Source organism: Zophobas morio, unplaced genomic scaffold, assembly GCF_036711695.1.
Source record: "Zophobas morio isolate AGI-343-1 ecotype UQ-CSIRO unplaced genomic scaffold, CSIRO_AGI_Zmor_V1 ptg000017l, whole genome shotgun sequence".
NCBI classification, from domain to species: Eukaryota; Metazoa; Arthropoda; class Insecta; order Coleoptera; family Tenebrionidae; genus Zophobas; species Zophobas morio.
The window spans coordinates 13,478,488-13,504,658 of NW_026972122.1; the positions used below are offsets into that span (position 1 = coordinate 13,478,488).

At 35.5% G+C, this 26,171-nt stretch overlaps 2 protein-coding genes and 1 long non-coding RNA gene across 4 annotated transcripts in view; 2 read left to right on the plus strand and 1 right to left on the minus strand.

The window, feature by feature from the left end:
- The window catches only part of LOC135130498 (uncharacterized), a 167,215-nt gene that overhangs the window by 18,962 nt on the left and 122,082 nt on the right, over positions 1-26,171 (minus strand). The window lies entirely within an intron of this gene.
- On the plus strand, positions 20,450-21,846 carry LOC135130534 (uncharacterized). The gene is made up of 4 exons (XM_064057928.1): positions 20,450-21,024; positions 21,080-21,531; positions 21,594-21,689; positions 21,739-21,846. The coding sequence occupies exons 1-4, from the start codon at positions 20,907-20,909 to the stop codon at positions 21,844-21,846; spliced, it is 774 nt and encodes a 257-aa protein (XP_063913998.1). The 5' UTR covers positions 20,450-20,906.
- LOC135130490 (uncharacterized) lies at positions 23,885-25,129 on the plus strand. The gene is made up of 3 exons (XR_010280793.1): positions 23,885-24,279; positions 24,335-24,446; positions 24,501-25,129. It is a non-coding gene; the product is annotated as an uncharacterized LOC135130490 (long non-coding RNA).

Consider the following 26,171-nt stretch of genomic DNA (forward strand, 5'->3'; position numbering starts at 1 on the left):
GAAGTGTACGGTGTTCCTTCAACTTTCAAATAGTTTTGTAATCTTAGTGAGGGGGGTGTTACAAGTGTTATTGGCATCCCTGCCATTTAGTGAGAATAAGTTAAGTTGGCAATGACCAACATTAATGTACTGTGTATTTTTTGGTACTTGTAGAATGTTACACATGTTTAGTTATTAAAGTTATAATTAAAACAAGCCTCTTTCTTACAACAAATGAAACACTGCTTACAGCCACTTAAAATACTATTGCTATTGATTGTAATGAGTCTTCCTTAGCAATGTACCAGAGGAATACGAGGAGAGATATTTCTGGACTGATGGAAAAGTTTCCTCCTCTGTATTTTTTTTTTATTAGCCCAGATGTATCTTTACGTATAATGATTTTAAATAACTTATGAAATGTATCTTTTTGCATACGAAAAAGGCGGAAAAACAAGTGGTCATTATAGTATTCCAACCAGTTAAAATTATCCTCTTCATTACGCACTAGTACATCTACGTACGATTCCTTGTACGTTATGCACCAATGTAATTGTTGAGTTTTGTCTTTAGCCATCAACCATTTCATTACCTCCACATGTGGTAATGCGTTGTTAGATATTTCATCAAATAACACGAGACATAGCAGTAGTAACTCCCTATTATCCATTGCAAAGGTACCCACCGACTTTTATTGTAATTCTAACCTAATTTTTATGTGAGCACACAAATGTCAGTGGTCACAATATTTAGAAGTAACCACTCGAGTAACACATCTAGCGTTTTGACGCTGCCGCACATACCACTATTTTTCGAGTGGTGGTAAACTTACCATCACATACCAGTTACCACTTACATCTTACATTAGTAGTATGTCGCGAAAAAACGCTTACAGGTTAAACGAAACCGGCCGACTGGCGCAGGCACAGAGGCGTAGGAAATTCGTTGCGCGGGAAAAGAAACGTTGGTTGCCAACTTAAACTACAACTCTTTAACAGCTTTAACCGTATAATGTTAGTATATTTTGGATTCTCCGATTGGCGATTGTGAATTCAAAATTTTCCAATCTATCGCTGGAAATAGTATGTCAACGTGTACTTTGGCGGGACGAAGTTAATCAACCAATTAGCACATTTCAATTAAAAACCGTAACATACGGCACGGCTTCGGCTCCTTTTCTTGCTATTAGGTGTTTGCAACAGCTCAAAATTAGTTGATTCGGTCAAGGGTAACTTAAGGATACCAATTGATAACTTATTTTATTGGTCCGACTCCATAATAGTTCTCGCATGGCTGTCCCATTTTCCGTCGAATTTAAACACCTTTGTTGCCAATCGCGTCGGGGAAATCCAAAGATTGACCAACATTTCAAATTGGCGTCACGTGAGTTCTGAAGATAACCTCGCCGACGTTATTTCCCGAGGTAGTTTTCCTAGTGAGCTAATAAACCGTACACATTGGTTTAAAGGCCCAGTGTAATAATTGTTGATTTCTTAGGATGGGACCATTTGAAGAAGACTCCCTTCACCTTTTATACCCATTTATTCACTCTCGATGTACAATCGTGACTGCTTATAAATTATCACTTCCTATCCTATGTTAGTTGCTGACTTATGCTATATTAGTATTTCGTAACTTAACGCTTACTCTACAATAACTAAATGAATGCTTACTGTACACCTCCCTCGGCTGAAAAAAAAGTTTTATTTTCGTGGACGTCTGGAGCGAAAATAAAATTTTTCAAAAATGATAAGGCTTAACTCTATTTTTATGAACCGTGACATCTTTGTTATCTATTCTTATTACTATGTTAGGAGAATTGTTCTCTATTACCTTGTACGGTCCTTTAAAAATTTCTACATTTTTATTTCCCGCATTATTTTCTAACATGACTAAAGATCCTATGCTATAATCTACAAGCTTAGTTTTCTTGTCATACATGATTTTCCTTTTACACTTAGACTCTAATAGATTTTTTCTTGCATCGGCACATGCAATCTGTAATCTATATCTTAATTCTAACGGATAATTGTCAAAATTATACAACGGATTAATGTTCGTTGACACATTTGTCGGTAAAACACAGGTTTTCCCAAAAACTAGTTCGAATGGCGTATAACGCGTTTCCGTATGCACTGTATTGTTAAACGCAAAACACCAAAACGACACCCACGCACTCCAGCTGTTCGAATATTTCGCGCACTGTATCCTAAGATATGCACCTAAGTTTTTATGTGTATTTTCAAGTGCTCCAAGAGTCTCGTGGTGATATGCCGTTGAATTTAGTTTTTTGATATTAAGGATTTTGCAAACTTCAGATAAAGTACTACAAAGAAATTCACATCCTTGATCGGTGACAATTTCATTAGGTATTCCAAATCTTAATATGAAATTGTCTACAAATGCCTTGGCAACTGTTACAGCTTCCTTGTTTGGGATAGCACCTATGCTTCGACAAATTTGCTTAGCTCGCATTGTATAGTTAAAATATATCGGTTATTTTCAGAATCTTGTTCGAGTGGTCCGACTATGTCTAGAAAGATTTTTTGAAAAGCAGACTTAGCTGTTGTTGTGATTGACATTGGCTGAATATTTGGTTTTGAATATTTGAACCGTTGACAATCGTCACACTTTTGTACAAATTTTTCTACAGCTTTTCTTAATCCTGACCAATAAAAATATTTCTTGACATTATTATACATTCGATTTATGCCTGCATGCCCTCCTGTCGGAAGCATGTGAAAGTCATTTAAAATTATTTGTAGCATTTCTGGATTTTCGACAATTTGAACATCATTTATTATGCTGAGTTTTAAATTTAATTTCCTTACTTCATTTGGATGTTTTATTAATTCATTTAAAATGTTGTGTGCACACATTTTTCTCTTGATTATAACTATTTCCGGAATATTATATTTCGTAACAATTGTATGAAGATCTCTCAACGTTGCTTCTAAGGCACACGCCGATCGAGTATCTTCTTTCACATAAATTACTTGCTCATCAGCTTTACATATTAAATTGCCTACTTTATAATCGTAAGTTTCATTGTTAACAGCTGTTTTAAATTCTTTTTTGTCTATTAATCTTAACTCAAATGATTGTGATGGACGTTTTATCAGCTCCACTATCCCAGGGTGATCAAGTCTGTCATATGAAACCGATTCAACGTTTTGATTTTCAGGTTTTCTATTTTTGCTTTGCGCTCGAGTTATTGCAGAAATGGTTTCGGATACACCGTTTCCCATTTGTTTTAGTTCGTCTGATGTTATCTCTATACGCGATAAAGTATCTGCTACTACATTGTCTTTTCCTTTTATATACTTGATTGTGAAATCATATTCTTGAAGAGTTAATCTAAATTTTGTTAAACGACTAGATGGATCTGACATTCCGAATAAGTACACTAACGGTCTGTGATCAGCGTGGATAATAAACTTTCTTCCAAATAAATATGGACGAAAATGTTTTACTGCAAATACGATTCCTAATAATTCTTTTTCTATCGTACAGTATTTTGATTCGGCTGCATTGAGTGTTCTACTAGCAAAAGCAACTGGTTTATCATCTCCGTTACAAAGTACGGCTCCTAATGCAATGGAAGAAGCATCCGTTTTTAAAATAAAAGTGTTTGTTTCGGAAAAATTTGGATATTGCAAAATTGGTGGTTTTATTAGAGAGTTTTTCAATGTTTCGAAAGAGATTTGACATTCCTCATTCCAATCAAATTGTACATTTTTCTTGCTCAATTTATTCAATGGTGCTGCTATGTCTGCAAAATTTTTAATATATCGTCTGTAATAGTTCGCAAAAGCTACAAATCTTTTTGCATCGTTAGCATTTCGCGGTATTGGAAAATTTTGAATACATTTAATTTTGTCTGGGTCGGGCGATACACCATTAGCTGAAATTACGTGTCCTAAATACAAAATTTCTTTCCTTAAAAATTCGCATTTGTTTGGATTTAATTTTAAATTAACTGATCTCATTCTTTCGAAAACTTTGATTAAAGTTTTATTGTGATTTGCCAAATTATTACCAAAAACTATTAAGTCATCCAAGTATACAAAGCAACTTTCGTAATTTAGTCCCGACATAGCTATTGTCATGGCTCTAGAAAAACTTGAAGGAGAAATTTTTAATCCCATTGGCAGACGCTTCATTTGATAATGACCTCTGTCGGTAATAAATGCTGTACACGGTCTACTCTCTGGATCAATTTCAATTTGATAAAATCCTTGAGACAGATCTAAATGTGAGAAATACATAGCTCCTGACAATGAATCCAAAATCTCAATGATAGATGGTAAAGGAAATTTATCGTCTTCAATTTGTTTATTCAACTCACGATAATCGATTACAATTCGCCATTTCTTTTCACCATTAGGACCAGATTTTTTCGGAAAAATTAATAATGGAGAGGACCATGCTGAAGACTTGGCCTCTTCGATTATCCCATCTTTCAACATTTTGTCAATTTGCGTGTGTATTTCACTTTTTTGTGATTGGGGAAGGCGGTACGGTTTTCTATAAACAGGTGTTGTGTTGTTTTGCAACTTAATACTCTGTTTATAAATGTTGGTCACTGTGAGTGGATCGTTTTCAAGATAAAAAACGTCTGAATACTTGGCGCATATTTTCTGAATTGACATTTCCTCTTCCTTATTCAAATTTCTCATATCTAAATTATTTAATAGCCTATCTACCCTATTTACCGATTGTGGATTGTTGTCAAAATTAAAAATGTAATAATCAACTGACTTTTCCAATTTAGGTTTAAAATTTTTAATTTTTATGTCTTCATCTCTAACATTAAGTATTTTTACAGGAATTTTACTTGACCTTGACTTTGTTAATGCGGCTGCTACATAAACTCCTTGACATAATTCTTCCGGAAAGACTACATATTCGTCGTCATCTTTGACGTAGCAATATTTTATAATTTCACACCTAGCCGGTATTTCCGTATAAACTTCGTAACTTGACTCTATTGGTATTGCAATTTTCCAGTCATCAACATAAAATGAAAACAAGTACTTTTCGTAATCAATTATCGCATTATGCTTAGTAAAGAAATTTGAACCTATTATTCCATCAATTCCGCTTGCAAATTTATCTATCAGCAAAAATTCTTGATTGAACTCTATGTCATTTACCTTTAACTTTAAGTCACATGCACCTTGAGAAATTGTTGAACCTGCAATTCCGTTTATTACAATTTTCCTGCTTCGATCAATGAACTGACATCCTACTAATTTAGAATTTGGAAAAATAACACTAACTGACGCTCCTGAATCTAATAAAAATTTTAATTCATTTTCCCCATGTATTAATTTCACATAATTTAGACCCTCTACATTCAGAACTGCTGCATCATCAAGTTTGCAATTAGTGTCTTGATTCACGAAAAAACGATGACTTATTATTTTCACTATTTACATTTGTGCTTGTATTGCCGGTTTCCGAATTTGACATATAATAACCTCGCGAATGATGGTTTCTGTTATAACTTGTGTTATTATATTCATGCCTGTCGTTATATCTGTTAGTATTGTTACTTTTATTGTTATTAAGACCTCTGTAGTTTGTGCCTCTGTAGTTACCACGACTTCCAAAATTATTTGATCTAGCTTGGAATTGTATTTGTGGATTCCGCGTTTGATAATTTTCAAAATTTCCCCGATTACAGGAACTATTATGCCTATTAAAATTCCCGTAATTCGATCGTTGATTATTTCTATAGTTATGATTACTGCCTCTGACTGTGTTATGATAACTTCCTTTATGCAAACTGAAAACTCTACTAGACTGTGTGGAAGCATTTTCGTCTTTAGATCCACGGATCGCTTCATTTAATTTTGAATAATTTCGTGCTTTTATGATAGTGCGAAGCTCAGGATTCTGCATTACTGTACACCAGAATGGTTGGGTAAACATGAAAAATACTGGCCTACATATAATCTAAATGTAGCCGAATTACCGGAGAGGCGAAAATTATCGTTTGTTAGTACCATAAAGGAGGACGAACTTTCAGCGAAATTTTCATCTTTTCTAAAATTGCAACGAGTCGTGGCTACGTGTTTCAGATTAGCATACAATTGTACACATCCGCGTGATAAAATTACGAAAGCCCTTACGCCCACTGAACTAACCAAGGCTACCCTTGCGATTGTAAAAAGTTTACAAAATTTATGTTTCACATCCGAAATTTCAGATTTGAAAAATAACGGGTTTGTATGTAAAAATAGCAGACTGAAGGCGTTAAACCCGTTTTTAGATAGTGATGGTTTAATTAAAGTAGGTGGGCGTTTAAGAAGGGCAGATATTCCATACGAACAAAAACATCCGATCGTACTACCGAATCATAATGTGACAAAATTAACTATACAATATGAACACAAAAGATTATTTCATGCTGGGTCATTAACGACTTTAGCGGCAATACGCACGAGATTTTGGCCATTGTCAGGTAGGGATCAGGTACGACAGGTTACCCGAAAATGTTTGGCCGGCGCAAGGATGAAACCATTGGAGGTAAATCCAATAATGGGTAATTTACCTGACGCTAGATTAATGCCAGGAAAAATATTTCGCAATACGGGAGTTGATTACGCGGGTCCCATGTTAATTAAGGACGGTAAGACAAAAAACAGAAGGCTGGTAAAGGCATATATTACGCTTTTCATTTGTTTTACCACGAAGGCAATCCATTTAGAACTAGTTAGCGATTTAACTTCCGCGATTTTTTTGGGCGCATTGAAACGATTTATCGCGCGACGTGGTATGCCCGAAAACATATATTCGGACAATGGCTCGAATTTCGTGTGAGTGAATCGCGAGTTGTCGACATTGTTTGAATCTAGCGAGTTTGGAGACAAAATTATTACGTATTTAACAACCAATAACATCAACTGACACTTTATATTGGTTAGAGCCCCCCATTTTGGCGGATTATGGGAGGCCGGGGTAAGATCTACAAAATTCCACTTAAAAAGAGTATTAAGTCATGCACATATGACTTTCCCGGAAATGTACACTGTATTGGCGGGTATAGAATCATGCTTAAACTCGCGACCTTTATGTCCACTCAGTGATGATCCTAACGACCTAGATGTTCTCACATCGGGGCATTTTCTGGTTGGGGCTCCGTTAACCTCCATACCGGAACCACAATACGTCGACAACAACGTAAATCGATTCTCCAGATGGCAGCGGGTCACGCAGATTCAACAACATTTCTGGCAGCGATGGGCTAAGGAGTACCTTTGTCAACTTCAGGAGAGGACAAAATGGCAACGGGATGAATTTCCTAGGCTGGGTCCAGGCACCTTGGTGCTCCTAAAGGACAGCACGCCACCGCCGCTGACCTGGAGAAGAGGACGTGTTGTTGTCGTACATCCAGGAGACGATGGCTACGTGAGGGTGGTCTCCGTGAAATTAGGCAAAGAAGTTGTCCGCAGAGCCGCAAGAATGTTGTGTGTGTTACCCGGTAGTGTTATGGGCAATTAAATGTATCAGTGATCATAGTGTAGTGTACGACCCGTACGACCAGGATTATTGAACCTATAGTTCAATGCGGGCCTGGATGTTATAAGGACTTTTACTTTTCAAGGCGCATCCCTTAAGTGGGGGATTGCGCACCCCCACCATGTGAAAATAGTATGTATTATTATGTAGTTGTGAGAGTCTGAGTGAGTCGTTGTGAGTTGTCACTTGTCAGTATCAAATGCGATGTAATAAACGAACTGTAGATAAAGTGCTCGTGACTTCGACGTAGTGTATTATTAATGAGTCTCATATGCTCAGTCTGTAACGACTGAGCCCCATTAGCTCGTTACAACACTCTGAGCCCCATCAGCTCAGTGTCGCAGCTGCGCTGAACCCCAATTGTTCGGCGCGATATTTTGATTCGAGGATTCGGATCAAACGATATCAAACAGACGGTTGGAGAAAATAGTTATTTCTTTTTTTTTAAGAAAATAAAAACCAATTAAATTAAAACATATATAAAATTATGTTATTCTACTACTAAATATATGTACTATTTTTTGAGAAAATTGCGCATTTACAAGTCCAAGAAGTAAACACATTTTATTACAGCACAAACAAACAACCAGACAGTTGTGAAGGCAAGCTGTAAACACAGATTACTGTAGCAGTAATGGATGGAAGTTGTAATATAGTTAATGTAAGATGTGTTGCCTACCTATTGTGTACATATGTAACCATACTTTATATCTGAATAAAACCAGTATACTCCTGACTCTGACACTGAACAGACATCACATGGCGCTGCGACAAATTGTTTCAATTTAAACAAAATTAAAGAAGCAAAATACAGTAAAATGGAGAGAACACTTCCCCCGATGAATTTCACCGACAATTTGGCCGTCAATTGGCAAATTTGGAAACAACGATTTCAAACATACCTAATTGCGTCGGAAACAAATACGAAAGAGGAAGCAGTTCAATGCGCCCAACTACTCCACTTTATGGGTGAAGAGGCCCTGCACATCTATAATACTTTCACCATTGCAGACAATGAACGCAACAAAATTGCCGTTCTACTGGAAAAATTTGATAATTATTTTATCCCCAAAACGAATGTAACATACGAAAGGTATAAATTTGTTAATCTCAGACAGACCCCACAAGAATCCATTGAACAGTTCACCACACAATTAAAGAATCAAGCAAACAAGTGTGAATTTGGAAATCTAAAGGATGACATGGTAAAAACGATATTAATATCAGGCATACAAGACGAAATATTACGGGAAAAACTTCTATACCAACAAAACAAAAACCTACAAGACGTAATCGAAGCATGTATTTTATGGGAAAATACAAAATTACAGAGTCAAGATATGCAAAAACAAGTTCATGAAATACAACAAAAACGAGGAACTACGTTCTCACACAAAATGCAGCCAAGGTCAACGACTCCAGTTGCACCAAAAGTAACACGTCATCAACAAGCTGTGGAACAAGAATCAACAGGTCAGTGCAAGATCGTTTCATCACTAATTGCAATAAATGTGGCAAATCACACAAAATTAATAACTGCCCAGCTTATAAAAAAATCTGTAATTTCTGTAAAAAGCTCAATCATTTTTCTGTAGTTTGTAAAGCTAAATTACGTAAATCCTTGCATGAAGTAAATACAAAACAAGAAAATGACAATAAAATAAAATTTTCCATTGACAGTGTAAACTATAAAAACAACTCATGGACTGTAAATTTACAAATACACAACATAAATTTAATATTTAAGGTAGACACAGGAGCTGATGTTAACATTATGTCATTACAAACTGTTCGAACAGTAAGTGCTCCATTCCGGCGCACGCGCGAGTGAGCGGAAGTAGTACGCTACTGAACGTAAAAGGTGCATGAGTGAACGGTTTTCCTCTCGCGTGTTCCTCGTTGTACTTCTCAACATCAGGCTACCAAGAACCAGGGGCCCCTGTCACCTCCAGCAGGATACTCCAGGTTAGTGGTACTTCTCAGTTATTCTCGGTCCTTCGCGCAAAGTTAAGTCACGGCACCCCGCGTGCACACAAACATTTAATAAATTAGGTCTAAGTTTGTCAATAATAAAAAAATGTATGAATAAATTATATGATTATAACGGTAATCTGATATCTACAATAGGAAAATGTATCATTACTTCTAAATTTCAAAACAATGACTATGAAATTGAATATTTTATAGTAAAAGGTTATAATCACAGAAACATTTTAGGTTTAAGTACGTCTGAAAGGTTAGGCTTAATAAATCGCATAAATTTTGTTAACCTAAATAATCATTATCAAACTTTGTTAGCGAAGTATAGTTTGGTTTTTGAAGGCATTGGCATGCTAGGAAAGCCGCATAGCATCGAATTAAAAGAAAATGCACAACCAGTTTCGCACCCAATAAGAAAAGTCCCATTTGCAATTGAGGAACAATTTAAACAATATCTAAAACATTTGGAAGATAATAAAATAATTGAAAAAGTACATGGTAGTACAGACTGGCTCAATTCATTTGTAATAGTCAAAAAATCAGATGGATCGCTTCGCATTTGTCTAGATCCGAAAGATCTCAATAGAGTAATTAAGAAGCAAAAATTTAAAATTCCGGTCATAGACGAAATTATGAAAAATTTAAAGGATTCTAAATATTTTACAACACTAGATGCAACTACTGGGTTTTGGAATATTCCACTTGATGAAAAAAGTAGTGATTTATGTGTTTTTGGAACTCCTTTTGGCCGCTACAAATTTAAACGTATGCCCTTTGGCATTACTACTGCGAGTGAAGTTTTTCAAGAAAAATTTCAACAACTTTTTCAAATGGAAGGAGTAGAGGTCTATATTGATGACATTCTCATACACGGAAAAACCAAAGAACAACACGACCAACGTTTAGAAGCTGTGTTAAAAATAGCACAAGAACAAAACATCAAATTTAATAAAGAAAAATGTCGAATTGGCCTACAAGAAGTTACATATTTAGGTTATAAATTTTCAGGCAGAGGGGTTGAAATAGATGAAGAAAAACTCAGTGCCTTAAAAGAGATGCCATCACCAAAATGTAAGAAAGATCTTCAAAGATTTTTAGGACTTATTACATATGTAGGAAGATTCATTGAAAATCTTTCAGAAAAAACTTATCTGTTAAGACAACTTTTAAAAGAAAAGAATTCATTTGCATGGGAAGAAGAACAAGAAAAAGCGTTTCAAGAATTGAAGAATCTTTTGATGCAACCTCCTTGTTTACAATTTTTTAACGTAAACCTTCCAGTCACAATTTCTGTAGATGCATCCAAAAATGGTTTAGGAGCGGTGCTAATTCAGAACGGGTCACCTTGTGCATATGCATCAAAATCCATGACATCTACTCAAACGAAATATGCACAAATTGAGAAAGAACTATTAGCAGTTTGCTTCGGAGTGGAAAAATTTCACCAATACATATATGGACAAAAATTTACTGTGGAAACTGACCATAAACCACTCATACCCATTTTTAAGAAAAGTCTAAATGATTGTCCAGCTCGTCTTCAACGTATGCTACTGTCACTTCAAAAATATGACATTGAAATCAAATACAAACCTGGAAAAGAACTAATTATTGCAGATCATTTATCGAGATCAATGTCACCAAAAGTATATCAAGAAAAAATGGACTTAGAATGTCAAATTTGTCTAATAAATGATCGCATAGAAATCAGTGACGAACGCTTAGAAGAAATGATAAGTGCAACAGCTGAAGATATGGAAATGCAAGAACTGAAACAATACATAGAAAACGGATGGCCACAAAACAAAAGTAAAGTACCAGACAACATCAAAAAGTATTATAACTTCAAGAATGAATTATTCCAAGGAATGGGTTTAATTTATAAAAGAAATAAAATAATAATACCCTACAAAATGCGCACTAAAGTCTTAAATAGCATTCACACTGGTCACTTCGGAATAAATAAATGCATTCAACGAGCAAACCAAGCATTCTACTGGCCAAACATGAATGTAGAAATAGAAAATTTTGTCAGCAAATGCCAAATATGTCAACAATATAGTCGAAACAATACAAAAGAACCACTAATATTACACCAGATTGAAAAAATTCCCTGGTTCAAAGTTGGAATTGACATATATGAATTGTATGGAGAAGTCTATTTACTCGTAGTAGACTATTATTCAAAATATGCTGAAATTGCAAATCTTAACAGAAACATGACCTCAACCTCAGTTATAAAACATCTGAAATCTATTTTTGCTAGACATGGAATACCAGCTATAGTAGTCTCAGATAGTGGCACACAACTGATTAGTTAAGAACTACAAAAATTTGCAGAAGAATGGAAATTTCAAATACACCCTAGTTCTCCATATCACCAACAAGGAAATGGAATGGCAGAAAGAACCATTCAAACTGTCAAAAAACTATTAAAGAAAACAATCGAAACAAAAGCAGATATTGAACTTGCCTTACTAGCTTATCGAAACACACCTGTAAACTCAAATCCATAAGGTTGTAACCACTCCCTAGTGTAAATTTTAAAAAATTATTCATTGTAAATCTGTCTTTTAGTAACCTAGTGACATGTCTGGTGACCTGTCAATATAATGTCAGTTCATTCATGTATTCGCGATCGATTGTGATTACGTTCGATTTCATTGCAATTCTTGCACTCCTGCACAAGTTATTTCATAATTATCATTGTAACTTGTCGCAATATTGTAAAAATTGATAAACAATTTGCAATAAAAACACGATAACCTGAGTCTTCATGGTAATTATGATACAAGAGCAACGATAAATAGAAACGTGTTTTATCTTTAATCTGTAGAAGGAAGAATGCCACCTGCTGTAATTTAGACTTGCAGTCGATACGTTTACGAATTACGATAAAACGAACCCAAACATATTGTGGTCACGAATAAAATCAGATATTGGGCTGGTAAAAAAACAAGGTGAATTGATTTATTTATTGTTGCTGCTTCATAAAAATCGCTTTACAGATGGGGAATAACTGAATACCTAATTCAGAATTTGTTTAAATTATTGTACATGAGTGTACGTGATATATGTGTGGCTAACCGTGATGTGATTTGACTCAAAGGACCAGCTCTCCCAACTGAAATGATCAATCTCGTGAGCAACACCAAAATTGTCTATAATGGGTAGATAACTGTTCACCTTAATTAGTCGCAACAGATGACCAATTTTTCATCAAAAAAATGAGACACCAAGAAGTCTTTAATGTTATGTTTAATAACTCTAATTTGGTACTACTAAATCTTTACAAAGTGTACAAGGAATTTGGTTGAAGGTGATAGGCCTAGCTATGCTCCTCCGTCCTGAGGATTTTAGTGGTAATAATGAACAAAATGTAACTTCACAAAATTAAGACGCTAAAATAATAGGTATGTTGAAAATAATTTGACGGCTTATTTAAACTTGCTGTTACAGGAGTGGTTAGAAACATTGGGAACACATAGACCAAATAACCAAAAAGCAATTATTTTTCTGTTATTAACTTTCTTAAATCTGAATCCCATGGATTTTAATACTCGACGTAAAGTATTTAAACTTGCTGTATATTGCAGATGTTCCTTCGCAAAAATAAACAATTTCCAAATAGTAAAAGACTCATTTTTTTTTTTGTCAAATATACGGTAGGTTAGATCTTCTTTAAATTCCAAATTTGAATACCACTGCGATTTTTGTTTTGGTTTCCACTTTGCTTCTTGTAAAGGTTCTCCAGATTGGTGTTGGGTTATAATTTTGTGGGCTTGACATCGGGAACACTATGGAAAGGATAGGAATTAATAAGTTTACAGGGAAAGTTTATGAAGTGTTTGAATTTAATGAGGGACATTTAGTTGTATTGTGTAGGATATAAAGAGTGGGTATAAAACTTGAAAAGACAATGTTATACTAAAAAGCGAGATATACACTTTCAACTTGAGGTAGTTAAAACTAAAAGTCTTTCGACACCACCATGTTGTAATAGCATGAAAAAAGGTCCAAATGTCGATACGTTACTCTCATAGTATAGTACTCTCTGTCCATGGTATAAGAATAACTACTTACTGAACAGATTTTTGTAAGCTTGAATTCAAGTTCTCGGGAGGATGCTTGGGGATAAGCAAGTTTCAATTCATTGTGACAGTTGGCAAGTGCCATTTTCATCTGCTTATTTATCACAATATGCCGTGTTGGTATAATTTTTCAATGATATGGTTTAATAACAAACTGTAAGATATTTAAATAAAACTCTCTCGCGCGTGATTGTCAAATTTTGACACATGCGTCGTTACCAATCTGTTCATGTAAAAAACACCATTGGCTGTAATGCCAACCTTACAATAACGAGTGGTTACAACCTTATGGATTTGAGTTTATATAGCACCTACACACCATCACAAATTCTAATGGCAAGATTACTTCGAGATAACGTACCGAGATCCAAACATCATCTTGAACCTCAACTAATCGAACGAAATAAATTTCATAAAGAAATGGAACAAGCCAGACAGAAACAAAAGAAATACTACGACAGAAGTACTAAAGAGCGACCAATTCTAGAGAATCTTATATATTATCAGGACAAACCTGGCACTCTATGGAAAAAAGGAAAAATAGTGAAGTCACTCAACGATCGTTCCTATCTTATACAAACCGAGGAGGGTAAAACCCTACGAAGAAACAAACAATTTCTCAAACGTAGAAGGGAGGAAATAGATATAGGAACGAATATTGAGACTGATATCGGTACCAATGAAGAACAAGACAGGGTACAACAACATGCAACCTTAGTTGTGCCAATTCCTCCGAATAATCGAATATCACTTCAAAATAGACCGCATAGAACGATTAAGAAAAATCCAAAGTATTTTGGTCCCCAATTTGTAAATTCCTAAGTTAGTAATAATTTATGTCTTGTATACATACATTAGTGTCATTGTGTTATTATTAGTATTAGTTTTATAAAAAGAAAGGGAGATGTAATATAGTTGTTGTAAGATGTGTTGCCTACCTATTGTGTACATATGTAACCATACTTTATATCTGAATAAAACCAGTATACTCCTGACTCTGACACTGAACAGACATCACAGAAGTGTATTGCTAATGTTTCACATGTGCTATTAACAAAAAAATTTCTAACTATTTTATTTTAGTCTCATGCATTCCAAGTTCTGATGAGCAAAGGTAATCGAAACACAAAATAGTTTAAGCCTTCTAGAAAAGAGCACATCATTCTCAAATTATGCAAATGTAATGTAATGTTCATCATAATTTTAAAGCCAATGTTCATAATAAGTACACAGTAGATCGGTATTAGTGGCTGTATTTACCTTACATATGTCTTAACTGGGCTAAATAAGTATTAATTCCATAAAAACTAATAGTTGTGTATTCAAATTTATCTTCGGGAGTAAAAACACAGATAAAGCGCCTTAAATGAAAGTTGTGTTCTCTTAATTTAATGTACCGCAATTTGACGGCAACTTTTTGAAAGAAGTGAGACTAAACACTTTTAGTTTTACCGTTATCTTAAACCTGGTCATCATGATGTTAAACCGTTCAACGTATTCTGATATTTCAGTTTCTTAAATTTTTAAAGAAAAAGGTTAAAATCTGGGGGTGATAATCTCCTGTTCAACATTTACAAGAACAGTTGTTTTTTAGTCTTTGTGTTAATTCAGTTTTTCCCATTCCTGGATCGCCTGTTCTATATACTAAGTTATAATTTCGCAATTTGCTAGCATCGCCATTGCTTCGACCTCATTCCAAATTTTTGTTATTAGGGAACTTAAAATAATGTGCAGCTTTGGATTTCAGAAATTTTTAATAGCTCAGAATTATCTTGACAATAGGCATCTTGCACGTTTTTAAGTAAAGCCAGAAAATGATTCAGCAGAACTCATAAAACAAGGGTATTGTTGTAAAAAGTGCATGGGATTATTCATAGTGTAGCAATAAATTATTAAAAATTAATATTTAAATCACGCGCACTTTTGGGCGTGACGTCATAAGCCATACATTGGTGCCAAGTCGAGGATGTTTCCGTATTAATATAGGGACTATTTATGGTCGGCTGTACTGTCAAGTGCGGCTCTGCCAAAAAACAGCGTTGGACAAATAGCGCGCGATTAAAAAACTGCGACAAAACAGCGCCGAGACAAAAAAGCGCTGTAAAAAATGGCGTAGGACAATATCATTTAGAGTCCAAAGGTCGCTAGGACAAATTAGCACGCGACAAAATAATCTGCGACAATTAATAGTTACCTATTAATTGTATTATGTATTGTCTTATTACTATTAGGCATATAGAACACGTCAGAAAAGGGTAGACAAGCGAGAATGATGTCCTGATGTGAATATTAATATGAATATTGACGTAAATGTTAAAAATTACCTTTGCTAGCCCAATAAAACGTCTCAAAACGGTAATACTATAGCCTCCAAATAGATCGGTTATGAATAAACCACACAACTTTATTTCAGAACTAGAAACAGACTATTCAAAAATTAAACAAACAATAAACGATTAAAGTGATAAGTTTAACGCCACAGATTTCAAATAGTTTTCAACATTTGCAAATGAGTACTCCGAAACCAATAGGTTCAACCGCTTTCTCAGCTGAACATATTTTCAGTTGGCCAATTCTCAAACTCTTATTCCCGATCTGTACCTCGCCATATGCACTTTGTTCCCTGTCTAATAAGCTTATAGATTTGAGGGTGTTGGCAATTCAAAGAGTGTTTGAAAGAGTTGGGCCAAGCTTCTAACTAGTTGTTCGTCCTTGGTCCGTTAACATTCGATCAAACATATCCCAGATGTTGATATCGTACCTAGACCTCAAATTATGCATTCGTTTTCCGACGTAAGTTTTCTCCCAATATTCTACTAAAGGTAGCAGTTCATGAGGAAAATGTTCATCGATAATCTCCAACGCAAACTGCACGTCCCTTTCAGGTACAAATGCGAGAGCAAGCAACATCTTACATCCTATTCTGACTTCGCTGTTGTTCCGTTAGATGGGTTTGCTGAATTTTTCGCCATAAATTTTGGCTTAGATGAAAAAACCGCCGACGGTTCTTGCTTGCCCGAAACACCTTCTGACTGCACTCAAAGATGCTATTTCGAAGTCCACCAAAACTGTTTCTGGGCCCAAGTTTGGTTCTACTTCCAGTATGCTTTCGAAAAATTTCATGTAAGTTTGTTCTTGCTTGTTGGGCAATAGACCGAATATCACAGGAATCGCTTTTTCGTCTATTATTACGTGCATGGTAAATAATTATTGAAATAATGGAGGCGAAGTCTTGAATGTACCGTCGATCGCCCAGTGGCGAAACTCCTTTAATGTGTCCAAATTCGTTCTGGTGCCAAAAACAAGAATTCTTTGGTTATCTCCCAAGTCTGTGTCTAAGAGCAGAAAATTTTCACCTCTTACCAGAGCTTCTCGAGTCGTATGTCGGTAAGAGGACTGCGGCTTCTCCGAAAGTACCTCTGATGGAGGTTTGAATTATCTGCCTTGGTTTTGGAAGTTTCTGCCAATTCCCTCACTCTTCCGACTTCTCTCTTCGCCGAATCTGAGCCGTGACTATGAGCAGTTGTTGAAGTCGGTTCACTTGAATTTTCTGACACTAGCAATCTCCCTTTCCATCCTTCTTGAGAACACCTCCAAGAAACGGAATGGATGTTCTCTTTGTCTGTGCGGTAGCGGTAAGCACCATAAAACAATATTCTTCCACCTTTTTGTGATTTCGCAAATTCCATGACGGGCGTTTGAAAATTTGACACAATGAGAAAAACTTTGGATTGGCACAAACCTACTACAAAGCTAAAAATGCTGCGCTATTTCATGGCGCAATAAAATGTCCCAGTGCTATTTAATCGCGTGCTGTTTTGTCTTGACGTTTTTTTTTCCCATATTATTTAATTACTGGGCTTTTTTTGTCTCGGCGCTCTTTCGTCGCGTTTTTTTTAGTCGCGCGTTATTTTGTCCAACGCTCTTTTTTGGCAGAGCCGACATCGTAAAATAGGTTATACAATCATAAGAGGTTATGTATGACACGTACATAACCTCAAGTTATGTACGCGTCATTGAAGAACAAGTTCTTCAATGTTGCCATGTTCAGCACTGATATGATTGGACTATGGCTTATGACGTCAGAGACCAGGTTCCGCCTTTAAAATAAAGCTCAAGAATTAAGACTCTGGATATTTTTTACAATTTTTTTTTTCAACTTTTGTTAAGGACTTTAGGTTCTATATTACATAGGGAACACTTGCACCAATTTTTATTAAAATTGGCAGTTGAGTGCAAGTACCCTATTCTGAATGATAATAATGTTTTGATTAACATATTCTATATTTTTAATGTCTATTGGCCGACAAATACTTACCTAGTTATCGATATAAAGATTCAAAAAATGGTCCTTTTGTCTATGTTTATAGCATGAACCATTGAACATTTCTAAAAGATTGTTCACAGTTATGTGCCTTAAAAATTCTTATTTTTTTCCAACATTTTGGTTCAATATGTCCATATAATTTCATTATTCATGTACATACATAAATACATAAGTTTCTCAAAGTTACTTGCTTGGAGTAATCCCTTCTACATTACTAGTATTAATTTTTTAAACTACAATATAGGGTGAGTCACTAAGCGCGTTCCTCGAAAACGCCTTAATTATTAGAAATAGAAAAAAATCAAAGACCAAAGTTGTTGAATTTTAAAGTCGATCGGAATCCCAATCTTCGTTGTGTAATTGCTGATGGGTCAGATTTTGAGGTAGTAGGGAAAATCCAAGCACATTTTCGTTTGAAGAATCGCGTTATCGTTCTTGACGTGCTTTTCGTGCTCTCGCTTTCTCATACATCCGTTCTCGGTGTTGATAGCACTGAAACTTCTAGCCAATTCTCGGTTATTTCTGAGCAGCGTGCCGAAATGGACACCTTGGTTCAGACTTATTTTTCTTCCAGTGCTTCAGATCTTGGTTGCGTTAAAGGCGTCGAACATAGAATCGACTTCGAATCCAAGACAATGCCTATTAAATTAAGCAATTTTCCTATTTCACCGAAGTTGCAAGAAATTATTGATCGCGACCTTGGCCGATGTTACGCGATGGTATTGTCGAACCTTCGTCTTCGGCTTGGTCTTCTCCCATCCTCTTAATACCTAAGGGACGGAACATGTCGTTGTTGTGTCGACTATCGTCGTTTAAATCGGGTAACGAAAAAAACGCATACCCACTTCCGCTAATTTGGGGAATTTTGGACAAGCTTCGAGATGCGCGGTATCTGAGCAGCCTTGATATCAAGTCGGCCTACTGACAGGTTCCAGTGGTGACAGAAAGTCGAAAATTTACAGCCTTCTCGGGCAGAGGGTTGTTCCAATTTCGGCGTGTGCCTTTTGGGATTTCTAATGCGCCAGCGACTTTTCAGCAGTTGATTGACACAGTTTTGGGGCATGATCTTAAGCCTTACGTTTTTCAGTACTTAGATGATATTATTATTGTAACTCCTTCTTTCGAAAAACACATGGAAGTTCTCCAATTACTTTTCGAGCGTCTGTAAGCTGCAGGTCTAACCTTAGGGCATGGCCGACTAGTATAAAGATTATGGCCTGTCCAAGAGGTACGATACGTGTTGCCATCTATTAATAATTACACATAGGCCCGGTTGTATAAAGCCTTTGTTAACTTTAACAAATTGTTAAACCAATGTTAAATTCGTTTGCTAATGTCAAGTGTTGTATAAAGCAGTTGACAATCGATTAACAACGTGTTAACTAACAATATGTCAAACCTGTGTTAACTCTGGATTTGGGTTGTATAAAGCTATCGTCAAAGTTAACATCATGTCAAACCTTAGTTAACTTTCTGTCAGCTAATCAGTCATCCGCCATCAATTAAGTTTCGATTTCGTGTTTGTATAAAGCTTCAAGGACAAGATTTCTTAGGTTTTTGAAATAAAGGAAACGTAATTGGGTAGTAATGGTTGTATTTACTATAATTGTTCATGCAAATCTTAGAAGATATCACTATGTAGTTCGTCTTCGATGAGTGAAAACAGTAATGAAGAAACTAGATTGCAAGCAGTAAGAATGCGCCATCCAAGACGTACTTTCATTCGTAAGAATCCATTTAAGCTGTATGATGATGTGGATTTTACGAAAAGGTGGATGATAAGAAAAACACCTTGATCCAGTTGCTCAATCTAATCTGTCATCAGCATCACCTAGAACCCGCATTAAAAAGAAATCACTTTATTTATGCAAAACTGCAACTTCTTCATACATTACGATTTCTGGGAAATGGATCTTTTCAGCAAGTTTTCGGGGACAATCGGACAATCTTGACATTCGTAAATCTTTGATGGGTAGAATCATTACCACGATCTGTTCTTTTTGTCGTAACAGATGACGTACCTTTATGTTCAATAATGGGTTTATCTTGCATGTTACCCACCAAAAACTACCACACCACACAATACAAGTCACAACAAAATCAAAAATTGAAGTTACGTTAGAGAAAACGTCAACAACGCGTGAACTCGTACCAACATCAATTAATAAACGATAAAATTTCTAGTATTCGAACGTGATCCTATGTTAACTCGTTGTCAAAGGTTTGTCAGTTAACTAGCGTCCGCAAATTGTTTATACAACGGTGTCACAAATAATCCAATGTTAACAAGCTGTTAAAGTTGACAGTGTGTTAGCTGACATCCAACTTGACAGGCTTTTATACAACCGGGCCTTAATAATTTAGCAAAATTTTAATTTGACTTGACATTATGGGACTTCAAAACGTGTATATAATGGTGGTTTGTTTCGGTATGAACGCCTTTGTGCCTTTCAATTCTTTTGTCGTTTTTGAATTATTAATAGATGGCAGCACGTATGGTACCTTTGGCATTCCTTTGGACAGGCTATAATCTTTATTGCTTTATACTAGTCGGCCATGCTTAGGGAAGGATAAGTGTCGGTTCTGCTTGACAAGTTTGAAATACCTCGGATATGTAAAGCGAATTTTCGCGACTAACTAAGTAAGTTACGGTATCTTATTACGTGTAACATAAACATTTTCGCTTTGGAAAGGTATCAGAGGAGAAGGTGTTGTGACGTCATATCGACCTTACCATGAACATACTGGCACTAACGGCCTAACGTTGCATGTATCTCGCGGTAACCAAAGGTAGATATGTCAAATGGGTCTAATGTGTTTCAAGTTTTGTTAGGTTATTTTCTTTGCCGCCTAATAAATTAATTTGCGTTCTGAGACTGATTGAGTGTTGATGGTGCAATTTTATATTAATTTGTGAAAAAAAAATGTGTTCGTCAACAGAAGGTCAACTTATTAAAACAAGTTTTAACACTAATTAATGTCACAAGTTGCATTTTGTAGACATGATAGTTGAACCAGAAGCTAATGAAGAAGAGAACTTGGTGGAGATTTCTATAAATAGTAAGGGAGAAGACTACTCGTGTGTAGTCCCATTACATATTGCCCAGATTCTATTAAATGGTACTTTTTATAAATCTCATTTAAAGATTAGTTTATTTGTTTTCACTTCTTCCAGATCAGGAACGAGCCGATGCGTTTATCGAAGACCATATTGAAAATGTTACAAATAATGGAAACGACGACGATATTGAAAATGTTACAAGTAATGAAAACGACGACACACAACTTGCGAATGTTTGGTATACCAAAAGCAGACCCACAGTAAAATGTATGACTGCCACCAGCAAATTGTTGGAGCTTCGATTAAGATTAAAAGACAACTTTAATGACAAAAAAACTCATAAGGAAACCTTATGGCAACAAATTGTCAAAGAAATGCGCGAAGCAGGGTTTAATGTGGACGCAAAAAAATGTAAACAAAAATTCGCAAATTTGCAGAAAACTTATATTAAGTGTAAAGACCATAGGCGCAAAACAGGCACTGAACGAATTAATAACCCCCCATTTTATTTTGAGCTGGATGCGATTTTAGGGGAGAAACATAAATGTCATCCTCAAAATTTACAAGTAAAATGCACCACATTGGAGAAACTCTTAAATATTCTTGTATATGTTATGGTATTTTGCAGGACACTGAAGGTGAAGACTCCAGTACTAGCATTTATGACGATCCCACACCAAGTACAAGCAGTACTACCATGGCAAGCACTGATAGTCAAGTAAAGGTATAACTTCATTCATCAGATTTTCTAAATATGTACTGTTTGTTTACAGGAAAAGATAGGCATTAAAAATCGATTTAAGAAAGTAAAGCATGGTATTAAGCCAAAAACATCCAACCAAATATATCTAGAATTCTTAACAAAACACTTACAACAATAAGCACAGGATCGCAATCAGCATTTTGCAGCAATGCATACGCTGTTCACAGAGCAAACTCGTCAGAGAGACCGAATGCTGACAATCCTAGAAAAAATGACCAAAAAACGAAAACGCGAAATGGATTCCAGTGAAGATGAAAATTAAAACAGAAACGATTTTAAAGACAATGTTATTTCCTTCGTTAGAATTTATGTTTTGTTGTTTTTAATACATATTGAATCTATCTTTTCTTATTTTCTATAATATATATTATACATTGTTTAATAATTCTCTAGCCATTTGGTTCCTTTTGAGTTGTGCTCTTCGAGTTTCTTCATCATTGTCTTCTGCAATGAACTCTTGTACGTTAACATCTTCATAGAGCTCATCTTCCCACTGATCTTTATTCATGTAGCAAAAATTATGTAAAACGCATGCAGCAGTGGTTATTTCAATAGCTTTGCTAGGTGTTAATGAATATTACTCTCCTAAATCGACCTTTAATGCGGGCAAAAATATGTTCGACCACAACACGATCAGCACTCAAATGATAGTTGTGCTGTCTTTCAATTCTATTTAAAGCTGGTCTACGCTTATAGGGTGTCATCATCCACATTTTTAATGGAAATGCACTATCTCCTAATATATGACATTCTTCATTAGGAAAATAGAACTGCGAACCATGTGTTGCAATGTTTTGGACAAATGTTGAGTTCGAAAAGACCTATAAGTTACACTTGAGGTTCAACTTCCATAATTTCAAAAATATAAATTACTCTGGAATCATGTGCCGATCCTGGGAATCCAATAAAAACGTAAGTCAAAATTTTTTCAGCAGTAGATATCACCATGGCATTAATGGAATGTCTAAGATATCTATTAACATAACTGTCATGTTGAGTATGTGGCACGACTTTTATATCTATCTGGCTACCATCAATAGCATCCAAAACATCTAAAGAAAAACATGAACATGAATCATTTTGAAATATCAAACAATTTAAAAATTTACTTGGATAATGAGTAAAACCGTTTATTACATGTTCTACCTCTTCATCAGTTCGAGGCCAAAATATGTATTTTTTCTTTATTTTTAACATAATATAAAGCAAAGCATTCACTATATTCATTGCAGTTGATGGAAGAATTCCAAATCTTTGCCCAATTGACAATAAACTTTCTTGGGTTGCCATATATGTTAAAAACGTAAGCAAAGCCTTCTCAGGTGGTATTGGTAAATTACCCCCGTGATATTTTTTCCTCATTAACTTATGGTTGTCATTTTCCAGAACAACATTTAATAAGTTTAAAAACGTTGACTTTTGTATTCGAAAAAACCGAAAAAACATGATGTCATGGTAATTTCTTAACCAATCTTCTTCAATCGGCCCTTTGTAATAGGTTTCACGTAATTTTATATACAAATTTGTGGCATTTGTTTTATTGAGAATCCAGTTACACAACAGAAGTTCATCAGCATCAAAAAAGTACTGTTCACATAAATTAATTACGCTGAGTGGCTCCATTTTCCACCCAAACTTTAATGCTGCACAGTTTTTGCAAATTGCAAGGTTATATTTTCTTACGTTCTTGTCACAGTTCTTGACAGTCAATCATATTATATTATTTTCGTGATAATCGTCGCAGTATGTTGATTACGTCATTGTCTTTTCGAATAGATGGTGAAATTAAGGCGATCAAATATGAGTGTCTTAAAAGATGTCGTTATCGAAACAGAAGAAGGGGTTATAGCAGACGCGTGGATAGCTTTACTCCAAACCGGAATTTGCATAAACTCAAGGTATGCCTTCTTTGACGGATTCTATTACAAGGACGACGTGCTATTACGAGATACAGGTATCGTGTCCCAATTTCGTATTTACTGCGGACACAAAATAATGAAGTTAACATTTGGTTCTGGAACGGACAAGGAGCAATTTAGAAGATTTATTCAAAACACAGATGGGATTGGGGATCCTCCCCCGTCCCTAGCAGTATTATCGATTAGTCCATCACCCCCGGCTCCTCCCCCGTCTCTAGCGTCATCATCAAGTAGTCCATCACCCCCACTGAAGAACACGGGTTCGAAATTGTCATCAGGAACTGATCAGGATCATTAAACACAATTTTTATATTGATTTTATATTGGAAAATTCGCTTGTAGTTGACAGAGATAGACTCCATGTTGATCCAGAGAAAATATCGGCGATAATTAATATTCCCCAATCCCAGTACTGTCAAACAAGTGCAACAATTTTTAGGAGTTGCCTCATGGTTTCGGCGTTTCATATCTAAAGCTTTTTTTCGCGAGTTCGCGTTGAAGTGAAAGTCACAACGGTTACTTAACCGGTCCGTTTTTGCGACATACGGTAATTGAGGGGAAGGTGTTGTGATGTCATAGAAAGCCGTCATCGTTTAGAACCGTGTTATGATTTCAGTAACCCTGCTCAAGAGGTGGGTTACAAAATAGCGGTTATGAAAAGTGAGGTTACATGATGCATGTTTTAAGATTTTACCGACAATAATGGGTGAAGAGAAGTTGGTTGAAATTTCGATAAATCACGAGGGGGAGGATTTTTTAGCATTTGTCAGATTGGAAACTGCAAATGTATTGTTGAATGGTGAGTGTTGATGTTGTAAAACATAACAATAATAATTATTATCTTTGTAATTAGATCCAGAGGCAGCTTCAAACTATGTTAGAAAACATCTTATTAGCGAACAACAAAATGCACAACACTCAGATAGTAATACTGGTGTCATCAGTGTGTGGTCAACAAAAAGGCCAAGTGTAAAAGACAGTAAGGCTACAGAAATATTCCTGGAATTACGCCAAAAATATGCCCACGAATTTCATGACAAAAAGCATGTGAAAACGCAATTATGGGGCAAAATTGCTCGTGAGATGTATGCATTGGGATTTGTGTGGCACTGGACGTGATGCAGTTGAGAAACTACGACAGAAGTTTTCCAACCTCCAGAAGCAATACATGAAACATGTCTCGCATATGAAACGGACTGGCGAAGAAAAAAAAGAACCACCGCCATTCTTTTCAGAAATGCATGGTATCATGAGCAATAAACACAAAAGTGACCCCAAAAATTTACAAGACACTCTAGAAGCCTGTAGTAGTAGTTCAGTACAAGAGAGTGAAACTGATGATCTATTAGCCCCACAATCGCCTTCGTCATGTGATCAAGAAAAGAAAGAAATGATAAAAAATAGATTCTCATTGAACAAGATTAGAAAGCCATCCACTTCAAATGTCCAATTAATTAATCTGATGCAAACGCAACATGAAGATGACAGAACAGAGAGGAGGGAGCAGTTTAACCGTTTAGAAAACTTATTACAACAGCAGAATGAACAACGAGAAAGGCTACTAAACACATTTGATAGCTTAATCCGTCAGAAAAAACGTAAGCACAATTCAGATTCAGACTCGGACTAGTTGTCTGAAGCTGTTCTCACCCTAACTGATGTGGACCTCACATGTTCTCATTTTATTTTGTTTAGAAAAGTAGATATTAGTATTTTTGTTAAATGAAGAACATATACTTTTTTTTATATATATATTTTTATTGTTCAGTTACATTAATATATCATATTATATATTATTCTCATTAACATTATTCATTAAATACCTTGCTATATCATTTCTCTTATGTTCTCCACGCCGAAATGCTTCTCTGTCGTTTTCTTCTACGTGATCTTCTTCTGGACGAATTTCTACCTCTTCAGCCGGCTACTCATCCCCATTCAGGTAACAAAAATTGTGCAAAATACATGCAACTGTGGCGATTTCAATAGCTTTACTGACTGAGTATGTATTTATGTATTGTAATCTAGCCCATCTCCCTTTGAGAATACCAAACGTATGTTCAATGCAAACTCGATCCGAACTTAAACACCAATTATGATGTCTTTCCCTTCTGGTTAAATTATTTCTCCTAGAAAACGGTGTCATAAGCCACGTTCTCAAAGGAAAAGCGCTGTCTCCTATTAAATGATCCTCTTCATTGGGAAAATATATATGTTTTTCATGTTTCAATATGTCTCACCAGTGCACTATTTGAAAACACCTACAAAATAAATGAATGGCCATTACATTTTAACTTCTTGTATTTAATTCTTACTCTTGAATCATGTGCTGACCCTGGATAACCAACAAAAACATATGTAAATAAGTTTTCAGCATTGCATATTCCCATTAAATTGATGGAATATGTTTGGTGTCTGTCAATATAACTATCATGTTGGTTTGCTGGTACCTTCAGTTTAATATGTGTTCCGTCGACTGCACCAATCACATTTAAAATATTACATAAACGTGAGACTTTTTACT